Source organism: Dromaius novaehollandiae, chromosome 33 (genome assembly GCF_036370855.1).
Source record: "Dromaius novaehollandiae isolate bDroNov1 chromosome 33, bDroNov1.hap1, whole genome shotgun sequence".
In the NCBI taxonomy this organism is placed as follows: Eukaryota; Metazoa; Chordata; class Aves; order Casuariiformes; family Dromaiidae; genus Dromaius; species Dromaius novaehollandiae.
Window position 1 is genome coordinate 551611 of NC_088127.1, and position 16891 is coordinate 568501.

The window sequence follows — 16891 nt, forward strand, 5'->3', positions numbered from 1 at the left end:
CATGGAGACATGGAAACCCACCTGGCACTGGAGACACGGGAACGTGGGGACACAGGAACCCACTTGGCACCAGGGACATGGGGACATGGAAACCCACCTGGCACTGGAGACACGGGAACATGGAGACATGGGAACCCACCTGGCACCAGAGACATGGGGACATGGGGACGCGGGGACGCAGGAACATGGGAACTCAGGGACACAGGAACATGGGAACACACCTTGTGCCAGGGACATGGGAACATGGTGGCACCAGGGACATGGAACAGGGCAACATGGGAACAGGGGGACATGCCTGGCATTGGGGACACGGGAACATGGAGACACAGGGACACAGGAATGCATCTGCCACCGGGGATCTGGGGACACGGGGACATGGGAACACAGGAACACGCCTGGCCGTGGGGACATGGGAACATGGTGGCACCAGGACACGGGAACACACCTGGACACGGGCTGGAGCCGAGGACAGCCCCGCGGGCGCTGACCCTTCCCAGCAGCCCCGGGGGGGACCCAGGCGTCCGGGGAGGCCCCTCCCCCTCCGGAGGGCCCCAGGAGTCCAGCCCTGCCCCCCATGTCCTGCAGAGCCAGGCCCCGCCCCTTCCCCTCAGGCCCTGCCCCTTCCTCAAGCCCCTCCCCCTCTGCCTTTGGGGGCGGGGCTCCTGCCGGGCTCTGCCCCCCTCCCATGAGGCTGTGCCCCCGTAGCTCCACCCCCTAAGGAGGTGCTGGGGGTGTGGCCAAAGGCAGAGGTGGGGCCTGAGTGGCTGAGGAAGGGGGCGGGACCAGGGGGCGGGGCCACACAAGGGGGCAGAGATGGGGAGGGGCTAGGCCTGGGGGCGTGGCCTGAGGTGGGGAGTCTCTGAGGGCCGCTAGGGGCTGTGCTGGCCCCGCCGAGGCCGCCCGAGGGGGCGATTTGGGCCCAAAAAGCACCAGTTTGGGAGCAACAGGTGGGTCAGCAGGGGCAGGAGCAGCCCGGACGCCTGGTCCCTCCCAGCGTCTGCGAGCCCCGGACGCCGTCGCGCCCCAGGGACGTCCCCACGGCGTCACCCCTTCCCGGACGCCGTCGCCCCGCGGGAGGGACCCCGGCATCCGGGCCTGCTCTACCCACAAGGCCCCGCTGCCGGCGGCGGGCGGCTCCTCCCCGGGCGCAGGCGCAGCGCCGCGGGGACCCGGCTTCCGGCCCCGCGCAGAGCGCCAGGGCCCGCTGCCGGCGGAAGGCCCAACGGCGGCCGCGGCGCCCGGGTTCGGCCGTCCCGCGGGGACCCAAGGTCCCGCCGGGCCCCGGACTCGGCCGGTCCGGGAGGACCCAACGTCCTGACGTTCCCTGGACTCGGCCGGTCCAGGAGGACCCACCGTCCTGAAGGTCCTTGGACTTAGCTGATCCAGGAGGACCCACCATCCTGAAGGTCCTTGGACTCGGCCGGTCCAGGAGGACCCACCATCCTGACGGTCCCTGGACTCGGTCAGTCCAGGAGGACCCACCATCCTGAAGGTCCTTGGACTCAGCTGATCCAGGAGGACCCAACATCCTGACGTTCCCTGGACTCGGCCGGTCCAGGAGGACCCACCATCCTGAAGGTCCTTGGACTTAGCTGATCCAGGAGGACCCACCATCCTGACGTTCCCTGGACTCGGCCGGTCCAGGAGGACCCACCATCCTGAAGGTCCTTGGTCTCGGTCGGTCCAGGAGGACCCACCATCCTGACGTTCCCTGGACTCAGCTGATCCAGAAGGACCCAGCATCCTGACGCTCCCTGGACTCCGTTGGTCCAGGAGGACCCAACATCCTGACACTCCGCAGACTCGGCCGGTCCAGGAGGACCCGCCGTCCCACCACAGCCCGGATACGACCGCTCCAGGAGGACCCACCATCCCATTGCACTCCGCACTCAACCACTCCAGGAGGACCCACCGTCCCTCCGCACCCTGGACTCAACCACTCCAGGAGGACCCACCGTCCTGCTGCTCCCCAAACGTGGCTGCTCCGGGAGGACCCAGCGTCTCATCACACTCTGGACTTGGCCACTCCAGGACCCATCGTCCCGTTGGTCCCCGGACTTGACCGCTCAAGGAGGACCTGCCATCCTGCCACGGCCCAAACTTGACCACTCTGGAAGGCAGCTCCATCCCGTTGCACCCCGGACTCAGCTGCTCCAGGAGGCCCCACCGTCCCACCGCTCCCTGGCCTTGACCGCTCCAGAAGGACCTGCCGTCCCATCACACCCCGGACTCGGCCGCGCCACGGGGACCCGCCGCCCCGGGGGCCATGGAGACCTGGCGCCAGTGCACCCGCTGGCTGGTGGCCGCCCGGGTGCTGCCCCCAGGCCACCGGGCCAACAGCCCCGGGGGGCGGGTGTCGGACCTGGCGCAGGCGCTGCGCGATGGCGTCCTGCTCTGCCACCTCCTCAACACGCTGCTGCCCCACGCCGTGCACCCCCGTGACATCAACCCCCGGCCCCAGATGTCCCAGGTGGGGGTGGCGGTGGCAACTGTCCTGGGTGGGGGGATGAATGGGGGTGGGAACCACTCCAGGGAGGGGTAACAGCCCCAGGGAGGGGCACTGAAGGGAGTTATTGCCCCAGGGAGGGATATTTGCCCTAGGGAAGGGGTAATGGGGGGGGGTAAATGCCCCATGGAGGGGTAATGAGGGGGTATTTACCCCAGGGAAGGGGTATCTGAGGAGTTATTGCCCCAGGGAGGAGTATGGGGGGGGGGTCACATCCTAGGGGCAATAGGGGGTTAATGCCAGGGGGAGCAACAGGGGTGATCACCCTGGGGGGGCAACAGGGGTAACTGCCCCAGGTAATTGCCCAGGGAGGGGGCAACGGCAGCACTGGGGTTAACAGGAAGGGAGGGAGGGGCTGCGGCGCTGCTGGGGGAGAGGAAACAGGATAAGGGAGGAGGACCCAGGCGTCCGGGGCCTCCCCAGCTCTAACCGTTGGCCTGCGGAGCCGAGGGACCCAGGCATCCGGGAGCCCGACCCCTGACCCTGGGGTGGCCGCGGGACACAGAGACATGGGGGCTGCAGTGCTGGGGGATGTGGTTGTGGCACTGGTGATGGTGACAGTACCGGTGCCGCTGGTGCTGCTGGCCCAGGTGACAGTGATAGTGATAGTGACAGTGTCAGCAATGATGTCAGCGATTGCTGGTGGTACCAGGCATGATGAGGGGATGGTGACAATGGCAGTGATGGTGACAGTGATGATAGTCGCAATGGTGATGGTGACAATGGTAGTGATGGCAGTGATGGTGGTGATGGGGGCGACTATGGTGATAACGGTGACAATGGGGGTGCCAGTGCTGGTGATGATGGTGGTGATGATGATGGCACTGACAGGTACCAACAGTGCTGATGGTGGTGGTGATGGTGACAGCAGCGGTACCAGTAACGACTGGGGTGCCAGTGATGATGGTGGGGACAGTGATGGTGGTGATGGTGGTGATGCTGCTGATGATGGTGCCATTGACAGTGGCATCAATGGTGATGGTCTGTTGATGGTGACTTTGATGGTGACAGTGGCAGCAGCAGCAGTGACACTGATGGTGGCAGTGGAGGTGACAGTGGTGGTGACATTGACAGTGGCAGTGATGGTAACAGTGCTGGTGACAGTGATAGTGATGGTGACATGATAATGATGGTGAAATGAGGGTGACAGTGATGCCATGATGCCAGTGCCATGCTGGTGCCGGTGCCAAGCTGGTGATGGTGATGACATGGTGGTGACAGTGGCGTGCTGGTGATGGTAACATGCCGGTGATAGTGAGGTGATGGTGACAGTGATGTGATAGTGATGAGGCGATGTCATGACGGTGACGGTGCCACAGCAGTGCCGTGATGGTGCTGGTGAAGTGTTGATGATGGTGACATGATCATGCTGGTGACAGTGACTGCCAGTGATGTGCCAGTGACATGATGGTGCCAGTGATGTAGTGGTGATGTGATGGTGCCATGATGGTGATGGTGCCATGATAATGCTTTGGTGGTGATGGTGACGGTGAGGGTGCTGTGATGGTGACGGTGAGGGTGCCGTGATGGTGACATGATAGTGACATTGCCGCCCGCAGTTCCTCTGCCTGAAGAACATCCGAACCTTCCTGGCCGCCTGCGCTGACAAGTTTGGGCTCCGAAAGCACCAGCTCTTCGGCGCCTTTGACCTCTTCGATGTGCAGGACTTCGGCAAGGTGGGACCAGCTGTCTGGGCCATGCCCCCATCCTGGGGGACCCGGCCCTCTGGGACCCGCCCCACCCCACCGTGACCCCCATCTGTCTCCAGGTGATTGACACCCTCTCAACGTTGTCATGGACCCCCATCGCCCAGAGTAAAGGCTTCACGTGAGTGCAGGGGACCCAGGCACCAGGGACCCCATTTCTCCCCCAAGGGACCCACATGTCCAGGGCCCCTCTTTCCCCTAGAGGGACCCAGGGGTCCAAGCCCTGCGCCCTGGAGGGGCCCAGGTGTCTGGGCTTCCCGTCCCCCACCCAAGGGACCCAAACATCCGAATGCCCCCCAAGTGACCCAGGTGTCCAACCCCCAAGGGGACCTTGGTGTCCAAGCACCCCCAAGGGACCCAGATGTCCAACCCCCAAGGGGACCTTGGTGTCCAAGCTCCCACAAGGGTCCCAGGTGTCTGAGTGCCACCACGGAGGGACCCAGGTGTCCGAGTGCCCCCCCCGTGGAGGGACCCAGGCGTCCAAGCACCCACCACCCGCAGGCCCTTCCCAGCCGAGGACAGCGTTGGGGACGACGATGTCTACAGTGGCCTCTCAGACCTCATCGAGTGAGTGGGGCTGGGCGGGGGCAGAGGTACCAGGGAGTATGGGGGTATTAGAGGGGTACTAGGGAGTATTGGGGATATTAGAGGGGTATTAGTGAGTACTGAGGGGTATAAGAGGGTAACTGGGAGTAACAGGGAGTAACTGGGGCATTCGGGGGCATTATGGGGTACCGGGGGGATTAAAGAGGAACATGGGGCATTAAGGGGTCTATGGGGCTATTACAGGGCCCAGAGAGCATTGGGGGTACTTTGGGGGTACTTTGGGGTACCAGAGGGTACTCGAGGGTATGCAGGGATGCTTGGGGGGCATGTTGGGGTACCAGAGGGTACTCGGGGGTACTTAGGGGGTACCAGGGGGTACTCAGAAGTGCTCAGGGAGGCATGTTGGGGTACCAGGAGGTACTTGGAGGTACTTGGGCAGCACTTTGGGGTCCTGGAGGGTACTCGGGTGTATTTTGGGGTTCTGGGGGGTTCTTTGGGGGTACTTTGAGGTACTGTTGGGTACTCGGGGGTACTTGGGCGGTACTTCGGGGTACTGGGGGATACTTGGGGGTATGTTGGGGTTCCGGAGAGGTACAGGGGGTCCTTGGGGTACTTTGGGGGTAGGTTGGGGTTCCAGAGGGGTATGGGGGGGTACTCGGGGTGCTTTGGGGGTCCCGCCCGGCGGTGCGGCAGCGGGGCAGGACTGGGCCTGGCACAGCGACACGGCGGAGGAGGACGACGATCTCTACGACTGCGTTGAGGCCGAAGGCGCCGATGGTGACGACATCTACGAGGACCTCATGCGGACAGAGGCCCCCGGGCCCGCGGTGAGTGCCCAGACACCTGGGTTCCCGGATGCCTGGGTCCCTCCCGGACGCCTGGGTCCCTCACGAGCCTGCCCTGTCCCCACAGCACAAGGCGCCCGGGGTGGACAAGCAGCTCTGCTGCCTCCAGGAGATCCGGCAGACGGAGGAGAAGTACACGGAGACGCTGGAGTCCATCTGCCAGGTGGGATGGGGATGCGGGGACACAGGGGAATGGGGACAGGGAAAGGGACACAGGGACAAGGATGGAGAGACAGGGATATGGGGACAGAGATGGGGACATGGAGGTGGGTTGGGAATGGGACAGGGATGTGAACATTGGGACTGGGACATGGGGATGGGGACACGGGGATGGGGACATGGAGACATGGGGACAAGAATGGGGACATGAGGATGGGGTAGGGACATGGGGACAGGACAGGGATGGGACAGCGATGGGGATGGGGACATGGGAGGGATGTGGACAGAGGGATGGGGACATGGAGAGGGGACGGGGTGGGACTGAGGACATGGAGATGGGGACAGGGATGGGGACACAGCGATGAGGTTGGGGACATGGGGACGGAGCCACCAGGAGCAAGCCCAGGGGCCTGAGATGCAGTTTGGAGGATCCCAATCTGCCTCCCCCTGGTGGCTTTGGAGCCTCCCAGTGCTCCCAGTGACCCACCAGTGCCCCTAGTGTCCCCTCCCAGCACTCCCAGTGACTCCCCAGTGCTCCCAGTAACCCCTTCTCCCCCCCAGCACTTCCTTCGGCCCCTCCGGCGCTTCCTGCAGCCCCAGGACCTGGAAAGCATTTTCATCAACATCGAGGTGCCACAGCCACCCCAGTGCTCCCAATAACCCGCAGTAACTCCCCCAGTGCTCCCAGTAACCCCCCCCAAAACAGTCCTGGAGGAGACCCTATAGTGGGGGTCCCTGGGGAGGGTTCCTTGGGGGGGGTCCCAGTGTCCCCATGTCCCTGGGAGTGTCCCAGTGTCCCTGGGGGGTGTCCCTCTGCCCTTAGGAGATCCCAGTGTCCTTTGGGGGGGGTCCCAGTATCCCCAGAGTGTCCCAGTGTCCCAATGTCCCTGGGGGGTTCTGGTGTCCCTGGGTGGGTCCAGGTGTCCCCAGGGGATCCTTGTGTCCCTAGGGGTCCCTGGGAGGTCCTGGCATCCACAGGGGGGTCCCTGTGTCCCTGAGGGTCCCTGGGGGGTCCCGGTGTCCCTGTGTCTGGGGGTGGCAGGTGACACCGTTCCCCCCCCACCAGGACCTGCTCCAGCTGCACCGGGTCTTCCTGGCAGAGCTGCGGGCGGCGCTGGGGGGGCCTGGGGGGGCCCGGGGGCTGCCCCCCCTCTTCCTCGCCTACAAGGAGAGGTGAGGGGCTGGGGGGACTGGGAAGACTGGGAGGGCTGGGGGGACCTGGACAGGGTCCCTGGGGGATCCCTGAGGGTCCTTGGGGGGTTCTGGGGGTCTCTGGGGGGGCCTGGAGGATCCCAGGGGGTCTCTGGGGGGTCTCTGAGAGTCCCTGGGGGTCCTAGGGGACCCCAGGGTGGCCATGGGGGGCAAATGGGGGGCTGGGGGCAGTTTGGGGGTTCAGGGCAAACCCAGAGCCCTTTGGGGGTCCCGGTCCCAGTTTGGTGGCTCCGGTCCCAGTTTGGGACCCACGGTGGGGGGGAACACAGCCCCTCTCAGGTCCAGGCTCAGCTCTGATTTCCGGGGCTCATTTTGGGGTCTGGTTTCAGACGGTTTGGGCCAGTTTGGGCTGGTTTCGGCTGGTTTCAGCCAGTCTCAGCCCAGCCCTGGCACGTTTCTGACCGTTTTGGCCAGTTTGGGCCAGTTTCAGCTTGTTTTGGGCACTTTCTGCTGGTCCTGGCCCAGCTCAAGATGTATTTCTGCCCATTTTGACTGGTTTCAGCCAGTTTCAGCTGGTTTCGGCCCATTTTGGCCTGTTTCGGCCATTTTTGGCCAGATTTGACTAGTTTCGGCTGGCTGCAGCCTGTCCCCAGGCCCATTTTGGCCAGATTCAGCCTGTTTCAGCCAGTCTTGGCTGGTTTCAGCCAGTTTTGGCCAGTTCCAGCCCATTTCCAGGCTCATTTTGTCTGAATTCGGCCCATTTCAGCTCATCCTGGCCTGGCCCCTGAAACGTTCAGATCCGGTTTGGGCCAGTTTTGGCTGGTTGCGGCCAGTGGCAGCCTGGCCCCAGGCACATTCAGGATCCAGTTTTGATCGATTCTGGCCAGTCGCAGCCGGTTTGGGCTGGTTTGGGCCGTTTCTGGTACAACCTGGCCATGGCACATTTGAGGGCCGGTCGTGGCTGGTTTGGGCCGATTTCGGCTGGTTTTGACTGGTCGCAGTGTGGCCCAGCCCAGGTGCTTTTGGGGGCTGGTTTCAGCTGGTTTCAGCTGGTTTGGGCTGGTTCTGGCCGGTTTGGGCTGGTTGTGGTGCAACCCAGCTATATCCAAGGGCTCGTGGCGGCCATTTTGGGCCGATTTGGGCCAGTTCTGGTGCAACCTGGCCCAGGCGCATCTGGGGGCTGGTGGCGGCCGGTTTGGGCCAGTTTGGGCCGGTTTGGGCGCGTCTCTCGCAGGTTCCTGCTCTACGGCCGCTACTGCAGCCAGGTCGAAGCCGCCTCGCGCCGCCTCGACCAGCTGGCGACCGCCACCGACCTCCGCATGAAGCTGCAGGTGGGACTGCCCGGACGCCTGGGCCCCCGGCCCCCCCGGCATCCTCAACACCCCCCCAGGACCCCCCCGACTTCCCTGGGCCCTCCAGGAGTCATGTGATCACCTGTGACCCCCCCCATGACCTCCCCCGTGGCCCCCGTGTACCCCCATGACCCCTGTGATCCCCCCTGTGACCCCCATGACCTTCCCTATGACCCCTGGGCCCCTGTGACCCCACGACCTCCATTTCCCTGACCCCCATGTGACCCCATGACCCCTGTGACCCCCTGTGGCCCCTGGCACCTGTGATCCCCCCCCATGGCCCTGTGAACACCCTGTGACCCCCCATGACCCCTCCATGACCTCTGTGTCCCCCTGTGACCCCTGTACCCCCAGCACACCTGTGACCCCTCCATAACCCCTGTACCCCCTGTGACCTCCAGGATACCTGTCCTCCCTTGACCCCCGTCACCCCTATGACCCAAATCCTTGGCTGGTGGGATCCCATGACCCCATGAACCCCCATGACCGCTATGACCCCAATCCTCCCATGGCCCCTGGGATCCCATGACCCCCCCGTGACCCTCATGACCCCCATGACCCCCGTGACCCTTGTGACCCCCCAGGAGTGCTCCCAGCGGGCCAACAACGGGCGCTTCTCGCTGCGGGACCTGCTCATGGTGCCGATGCAGCGGGTGCTCAAGTACCACCTGCTGCTCCAGGTGCGCCGGACGCCTGGGTCCCCTCGGGGCCGGGGAGGGGGGTGCAGACACCTGGGTCCTTCAGGAAGGGGGTCCCCGGACACCTGGGTCCTCATCCAGGTGGGGTGGGGGGCCCAGATGTCTCGGTCCTGTCCCAGGTGGGTTTGGGGGTTCCTGGACACCTGGGTCCTGTCCCAGGAGGCGATGGGGGGCCTGGACGCCTGGGTCGTGTCCCAGGTGGGGGTGGGGGTTCCCGGATGCCTGGGTCCCCAAGCCCTGACCTGGCTCTGGCAGGAGCTGGTGAAGCACACGCCGGAGCCCACTGAGAGGGAGAACCTGCGGGTCGCGCTGGATGCCATGCGGGTAGGTGCTGGGGGGCCTGGGGGGGTCCTGGGGCTCCTGTGGAGGTCCTAGGGGGTCCTGGGAGGTCATGGAGAGGGTCCTGGGGGTCCAGGAGGGATCTTGAGGATCCTGGGAGGTGCTAGAGGGGTCCTGAGGGTGCTGGAGGGGTCTTGGGGAGTCCTGGAGGGTGCCGTGGGAAGCAAGAGGTCCTGAGAGTGGTTCTGGGGGTTCTGGGAAGGTTCTGGGGGGATCTTAGGGGACCTGGAGTGGTCCTGGGGAGTCCTGGAGGGGTCCTGGGAGGTCATAGGAGGGATTCTGGGAGGGTCTTGGGGGTCCTAGAGTGGTCCTGGTGGATCTTGGGGAGTCCTGGAAGGGGTCTTGGAGTGGTCTTGGGGTTTCTGGGGGTCCTGCGAGGTTGTGGGGGGATCTCAGGGGTCCTAGAGGGGTCTGGGGGGGTCTTGGAGGGCCTCGTGGTGTCAGGGGGGTTCTGAGGGGTTCCTGGGGGTCTTGGGAGATTGTGGGGGGGTCATGGGGAGTTTTGGGGGCATCTAGGGGTCTTGGAGGGGTTACATGGGTCCTTGGGGGTGCTGGGAGGTGGGAGGGTCCTGGGGGTGTTCAGGGGTCCCTGGGAGGGATTGGGGACCCCTGGGGGGTCCCGGGATTTGGGGGTCACTGGCCCACGGCTGCCTCCACAGGACCTGGCACAGTGCGTGAACGAGGTGAAGCGCGACAACGAGACGCTGAAGCAGATCACGAACTTCCAGCTCAGCATCGAGAACATGGTGCTGCCCGGCCCCCCCTCCCCGGCCTCCCTCCTTCCCTCCTTCCTTCCCTCCATCCTTCTCTCCGTCCTTCCCTCCCTCCATCCCTCCATCCATCCCTCCATCCATCCCTCCTTCCATCCCTCCATCCATCCCTCCTTCCATCCCTCCTTCCTTCCCTCCAGCCCTCCCTCAGTCCCTCCATCCCCCACGCGTGTCCCTCTCCTTGTCCCTCCATCTGGCAGTGACATCCCCCCACTCTGGCCCCAAGTACCCCAGATCCCTCCATGTCCCTCCGTGTCCCCTCCATATCACCCCATATCCCCCTGTGTCCCCCTCTACCCCCATGTCCCTCCAAGTCCCTGTGTACCCCCATGTCCCTCCATGTCCCCCCGTCCCCCTGTGTTCCCCATTTCCCCCATGCCCCTCCTTGTCCCCTATGTCCCTGTGTCTCTCTGTGTTCCCCGTATCCCCCCGTGTCCTCCTATGCCCCTGTGTCCCCGTGTCCCTGCTGACGCTCCTGGCACAGCCCCAGTCGCTGGCCCAGTTCGGACGCCCCAAGATCGACGGGGAGCTGAAGGTTTCCAGCACTGAGCGGCGAACTAAGGCTGACAGGTGGCACCTGGATGGGACGCGGGGATATGGGGACACCCACGGGGACATGGGGACACCCACAGGGACGTGGGGATGTTGGAACACTTGTGGAGGCATGGGGACTCCCATGGGGGCACCCACAGGAACAGGGGGACATAGGGACACCCATGGGGACACAGTGACATGGGGACACCTAGGGGGATGTGGCAACATCTGGGGGGATGTGGGGATACCTGTGGGGACATGGAAACAGCTGTGGGGACATAGGAACAATTGTGCAGATGCCTACAGGGATGTGGGGACAGCCACAGGGACACCCGTGGGGACACAGCCATATGGGGACAGCCATGTGGACATGAGGATGAAGATGGGGGCACAGGCATACAGGAAGGGGACAGGGTGGGGACAGGGTCAAGGCCAGGGCCAGGGATGGGGACAGGGGCCGGGGATACAGGGCCAGTGTGGGCATGGGGTAGGGGACAAGGCAGGGAACTTGCGGGGGCTGTGGTGGGGACATGCCAGGGACACCGGGTGGCCTTGGGGACGCCAGACCACGTCCCCATCCCCACACCCAGGTACGGGTTCCTGCTGGACAAGGCCCTCATCATCTGCAAGCGCCGGGGGGACTCGTTCGAGGCGAAGGACATCGTGGACCTGTACAGCCACCAGCTGCGGGACGGTGGGCTGGGCCCCCGCGATGGCAAGAAGGTACCACTCCTGGGGACCCAGGCGTCCGGGCCAGCCCGGCAGGACCCGGCGTCCGGGGGACGCAGGTGTCCGGGGCTATCCTGCCCTGGGAACCTGATGTCTAGGCCCCTGCCGCGACAAACGTAGGCGTCTGGGCTGGTGGCCCCTGGGATCCATCCCCCAATGAACCCTACATCTCTGGTGGACCGAGGCATCTGGGCCCGGTGGGCCCAGACGTCTGGACCCCCGGTGACTGCTGGTGTGCGGCTGTGCCCACAGTGGACCCACACCTTCCTGCTGATCGACACAGCTGGGCTGCAGGGCTACGAGCTCTTCTTCAAGACCCACGAGCTCAAGAAGAAGTGGATGGAGCAGTTCGAGATGGCCCTGTAGGTCCCCAGCTTGGGTCGGGGGTGGGATTTGCCCCACATCAGGCGCCGTACAGCCCCCATCAATCCATCCCATGTCTCACCAGCTCCAACATCTTCCCCGAGCATGCCCTGGCCGACGGGCATGAGTTCCAGATGTTCTCCTTCGAGGATACCACGTCCTGCAAGGCCTGCCAGATGTTGCTGCGGTAGGGTCCCCGCCAACCGGCCTGGGGCAGTGGGGGAGGGAGGGGGGTGAGAAGGAGCCGGGGTGCCCTCGGAGAGGAGTCTCAGGGGTCTCTGGCATGTTTTGGAGGCCAGGGTGGGTTGAGGACTCCGTGGGCCGAGGATTGGGTGGGTTGAGACCTTGGTGGGTCAAGGCCATGACGGGTGGAGGGTCAGGTCAAGGCTGAAATGGTCAAGGGCCTGGTGGGTTGAGGCCCAGGTGGGCCAAGGCCTGGGTGGGTCAAGCGATGGATGGGCCAAGGGTGGGTGGACCAAACTCTGGGTGGGCGGAAGGATGGGTGGAGGCCCAGGTGGGCTGAGGGTGGGTGGGCCAAGCCCTGGGTGGGCCAAGGGCATGTGGGTCGGGGTGGGCGCAGGTGTGGGTGGCCCAGGGGGCACCCCACACCCTGACCCGGCCCCGGGGCCCTCCAGGGGCACCTTCTACCAGGGCTATCGGTGCAGCCGGTGCCGGGCCCCGGCCCACAAGGAGTGTCTGGGGCGCGTGGGGCCCTGCGGCAAGAGCGGCTACGGTGAGCAGGGCATTGTGGGATAGGGAGCGGGGCCAGGGAGCAGGGCATTGTGGGATAGGGAGCGGGGCCAGGGGAGGCAGGCTATTGCGGGATGTCCTTGGCCAAGGAGGAGGAGCAGGGCATTGGGGGACACCTGTGGCCAAGGTGGTGCAAGGCATTATGGGATATTGCATGGCCATGGCAGAGCAAGGCACTGTGGGATACCCTTGGCCAAGGCAGAGCAGGGCATTGTGGGATGCCCATGGCCATGGCAGAGCAGGGCATTGTGGGATGCTCTTGGCAGTTTTGGCTAACGATGCCAGCGCTAACAAGCAGCAGCCCCCCAACCATGTGGGAAGATGGGCCTTGTTAGGGCCAGGTGTTAATTAGGGCCAAATTAATTAAGTAGCCCCCACTAACGAGCTTTTCCTCTTCCCTACCCCAGATTCAGCTGCAGCCAGAAAGGTAACAGCAAAACGGGTCAAAATGGGCTAAAATGCCCCAAATTTTCCACTGGGGTGGTGGGTCACTGCCTCCCTGGGGGGTTTATCAGCCTCTCGCTTTTCCCCAGAACAAGCTGCAGCGGCCAGGCCCAGAGAAGAAGCGGGCTGACCTGGGTGAGCGGGGGGCCCGGACGCCTGGGTCCACGGGTGCCTGGGGTAGTGTGGCAGGTCCTGGACACGTGGGTCCACGGGTGCCTGGAGTGGGGTGGTGGTTCCTGGGTCCGTGGACACCTGGGGTGGGTTGGGGGGTCCCGGATGCCTGGGTCCATAGGTGCCCAGCGTGGGGTGGGAGGTCCCATTCCCAAGGAAAAGTGGTTGTGGGGGAGGGTCTGTGACCTGGACGCCTGGGACCCCTCCTCCCCAGGGCTGCCCAAGATGGAGGCGAGCCAGCCCTACAGCGGCATCCCCCCGCCGCCGGGGAACATGGGGCCCCCCTTGCGCCTCAGTCCTGGGGACGTTGTGGAGGTGATGAAGGCGGAGGTCGAGCAGCTCTGGTGGCAGGTAGGGACCGCTGTAGCGAGGATGGACCACCATGGTGAGGACGGACCCCCGGGGCCGTGCTGGACTGGGCCCCCATGATGGGGACATCCCAGACCCCCCAGGGCCATGCCAGGCTGGAACCCCCATGATGGGGACATCCCAGACCCCCCAGGGCCATGCTGGACTGGGCCCCCATGATGGGGACATCCCAGACCCCCCAGGGCCATGCCAGGCTGGACCCCCATGATGGGGACATCCCAGACCCCCAGGGCCATGCCAGATCAGATCCCACAACGGGGACAGTCCAACCCTCCATGGCCATGCTGGACCCTGGTAGCAGGATTGGGCCAGTCCCCCGTGGCCATGCCTTACCCATGAGGCAATGGGCCCCCCGTGGTCGTGCCCAGCCAGCCCCCCCGGGAGCGGCGGTGCAGGGGCCCATGGCGCTGACCCCCATGGCGCTTCGTCCCCAGGGCAGGAGCGCGGCCACCGGTGAGGCCGGCTGGTTCCCCTGCTCGGCCGTCCGGCCCTACGTCTGCGTGAGTACCCACCTCGTGCTGGGGGGCGGACCCCAAAACACCCGGGGGGGGGGACACCGCATCCCGCTGGAGGGGCTTGGGGACCATGGGGACGTCCCTGGGTCACAGTGAGGACATGGGGGGTCCTGGGGTGGGGGGACACCCTCCGTCCCCCCATCCCCACCCTGACCCCCCAGCTTTGCTTCTCGCCCCCAGACGCCGCTCCCGGATCTCTCCGTCTACCTCTGGTCAGTGCTGGGGCCCTGAATCCTCCTCTGGGGTTGCCCCATCCTTCCTGGGCCCCCCCAGACTGTCCCCTGGTTCCCCCCCATCCCTCCTGGGGTCACCCCAAAGCTCCCGGGGCCCCCCAAATCCTCTCCATCCCTCCTGGGGTCTTCCCATCCCTCCAGGAGTCTCCTAAATCCTTCTCTGGGTCCCCACCACCCCTTCCAGGGTCTCCCCATACATCTTGGGACCCCCCCAATCCTCCCCAGGGTCTCCCCATCCTTCTTGGAGCCCCCCAAATCCTCCCCCAGGGCACCATGTCCCTCCCATGGGCCTTGAATCCTCCTTCCCCCCCCCAACCCACTGTGGGGTCTCCCTGCTGCTCTTGGAGCCCCCCAAATCCCCCCCTGGGGTCCCCCTATAGCCCACCAAGATCTCCCATTCCTCCTGGGGTTGCCCTATAGCTGTCAGCCCCCCAGATCCTCCCCCAGGGTCTCACCATCCCTCATGCAGCCCCCCACATCTTCCCCTGGGGTCACCCCATAGCTCCCAGGGTCCCTCAAATCCTCCCCGGGGTCACCCCATAGCTTCCAGTGTTCTTCAAATCCTCCCACGGGGTCTCCTTCTCTCCGGGGCCTCCCAAGTCCCCCTGCCCGGGCTGGGGTGTGGGGCTCAGCCCCCCCACCCCATGCCCCCCCAGGTACGCAGGCCCCATGGAGCGTGGGGAGGCCGAGCAGCTGCTGACGCCCCGCTCGGACGGCACCTTCCTGGTGCGGCAGCGGGTGAAGGACGCCGGCGAGTTCGCCATCAGCATCAAGTAACGGCCTTGGGGACTTGGAGGGGGATGTCCCCGGGGCGCTGGGGGGCAGAGGGGGATGCCGGAGGGGGACGGGCCAGCCTGAGCGCCCGGCCTTGCCGTGCCTAGGTACCGCGCGGAGGTCAAACACATCAAGGTCATGGCAGTGGAGGGGCTGTACCGTGTCACCGAGAAGAAGGCCTTCAAGGGGCTGGTGGTGAGCACGGAGCCCCTCTTTCCCCCCCCTCCCCGCCCCACCAGGCTCGGACGCCTGGGTCCCTGCGGAAGGAACCCCCCAGCCCGGGTTGGGGCTGCTGGCGACCCTGGTGCCTCCCCTGCTTCATCCCCAGGAGCTGGTGGAGTTCTACCAGCGCAACTCGCTCAAGGACTGCTTCAAAGCCCTCGACACGGCCCTGCAGTTCCCCTTCAAGGAGCCCGAGCACCGGGCCAGCCCCCGGCCACCCGGTAGGGTCCCCCACAAGCGTGGTGGTGGGGCGGATGTGGTGGCTTCATGTTGTGTCTCAATAAGTCTTCGGGTTTGGGGGAGCTTGGTGGGACAAATGGCCAAGGGAGAGTGGCCAAGAGTTGGGCCACGGGGGGGCAAGCAGCAAAGGGGACTGTCAAGAGACAGGCCATGGGGTCAAATGGCCAAGGAGGGGGGGGACACTGGCTGAAGTGGGACGGTCAAGGGATGGCTCAGGAGGAACTGTTGAGAGTGATGGACCAAGGGGAGCAGCTGAGGAACGGGTTGAGGGGAACGAATTGGCCAAGGGGGGACAGCTATGGGGACAGCTATGGGGACAGTGAAGAGTTGGGTTAAGGGGGAACGGCCATGGTATGATCTGAGAGGGCAGGTCTGAGGTGATGGCCAAGGGGACAGTCAAGAGATGGGGGGAGGATAGGGATGGCCAAGGGATGGGCCAAGAGAGACAGCTCGAGGGCCAAGGTCAAGGTACGGACCAAGGGATGGACCGGGAGAGGTGGCTTGAGGGCAATGGTCAAGGGATGGAGCAGGAGAGGTGGCTCGAGGGCAATGGTCAAGGTACGGACCAAGGGATGGACCAAGAGAGATGGCTTGAGGGCCAAGGTCAAGGTATGGACCAAGGGATGGATCAGGAGAGATGGCTCGAGGGCAGTGGTCAAGGTACGGACCAAGGGGTGGGCCAAGAGAGATGGTTTGAGGGCAATGGTCAAGGTACGGACCAAGGGATGGACCAAGAGAGATGGTTTGAGGGCAGTGGTCAAGGTACGGAGGAAGGGGTGGGCCAAGAGAGATGGCTTGAGGGCAATGGTCAAGGTACGGACCAAGGGATGGGCCGAGAGAGACAGGGTGATGGCCAAGGGACGGACCGAGAGAGATGGGTCGAGGGGAACGGCCAAGAGATGGTCCAAGGAACGGGTCGAGCCCCTGGGGGCTCGGTTGTCCCCCCCACCCTATCGCGCCCCCCCCCCCACCCCGCCACCGCAGGCGCCGTGCGCTACTTCGGCTCGGCCAAGGTCCGCTACGACTTCTGCGCCCGGGACCGCACGGAGCTGACGCTCAAGGAGGGCGACGTCATCCGCATCCTCAGCAAGAAGGGCCACTCGGGCTGGTGGAAAGGGGAGATCTACGGGCGGGTAGGGACCCCCGTGACCCCCCCCCTAAACCCCGCCCACGTGGGGGCCCCGGCGTCCCCGCGCGGCCTCCCCGTAACGTCTCCCCGCGTCCTCACCCAGGTCGGCTGGTTCCCCGCAAACTACGTGGAGGAGGATTACTCCGAATATTGCTGACCCCCGGCCCGCGTCGCCCCCAGACCCTGAGAATTTGGGGGGGGGGGACAGCACTGCGTCCCCCGTGAGGACATCGGGGCCGGACATGGAGACCACCCCCCCCCTGATTAATTTATAACCCCCCCTTAAATCCTCCTGCCCCACGGCGGCAATAAATGAGGATGAGGGAAGAGGCTGTGGGTCACGTT

General features: G+C 64.9%; 1 protein-coding gene across 1 annotated transcript; it reads left to right on the forward strand.

The window, feature by feature from the left end:
* The first annotated feature begins 858 nt into the window (after window positions 1-858).
* VAV1 (vav guanine nucleotide exchange factor 1) lies at window positions 859-16866 on the forward strand. Its single transcript, XM_064499330.1, has 27 exons — window positions 859-2470; window positions 4066-4182; window positions 4275-4333; window positions 4714-4779; window positions 5477-5585; window positions 5671-5766; window positions 6324-6392; window positions 6829-6935; window positions 8149-8245; window positions 8851-8946; window positions 9220-9288; window positions 9963-10049; window positions 10558-10643; window positions 11198-11330; window positions 11589-11698; window positions 11785-11886; window positions 12335-12432; window positions 12857-12876; window positions 12983-13028; window positions 13279-13415; window positions 13868-13933; window positions 14129-14160; window positions 14838-14954; window positions 15063-15150; window positions 15284-15398; window positions 16402-16550; window positions 16650-16866. Exons 1-27 carry the CDS (start codon window positions 2267-2269, stop codon window positions 16701-16703), a joined length of 2529 nt encoding a protein of 842 aa, XP_064355400.1. The 5' UTR covers window positions 859-2266; the 3' UTR covers window positions 16704-16866.
* Window positions 16867-16891: the final 25 nt, after the last annotated feature.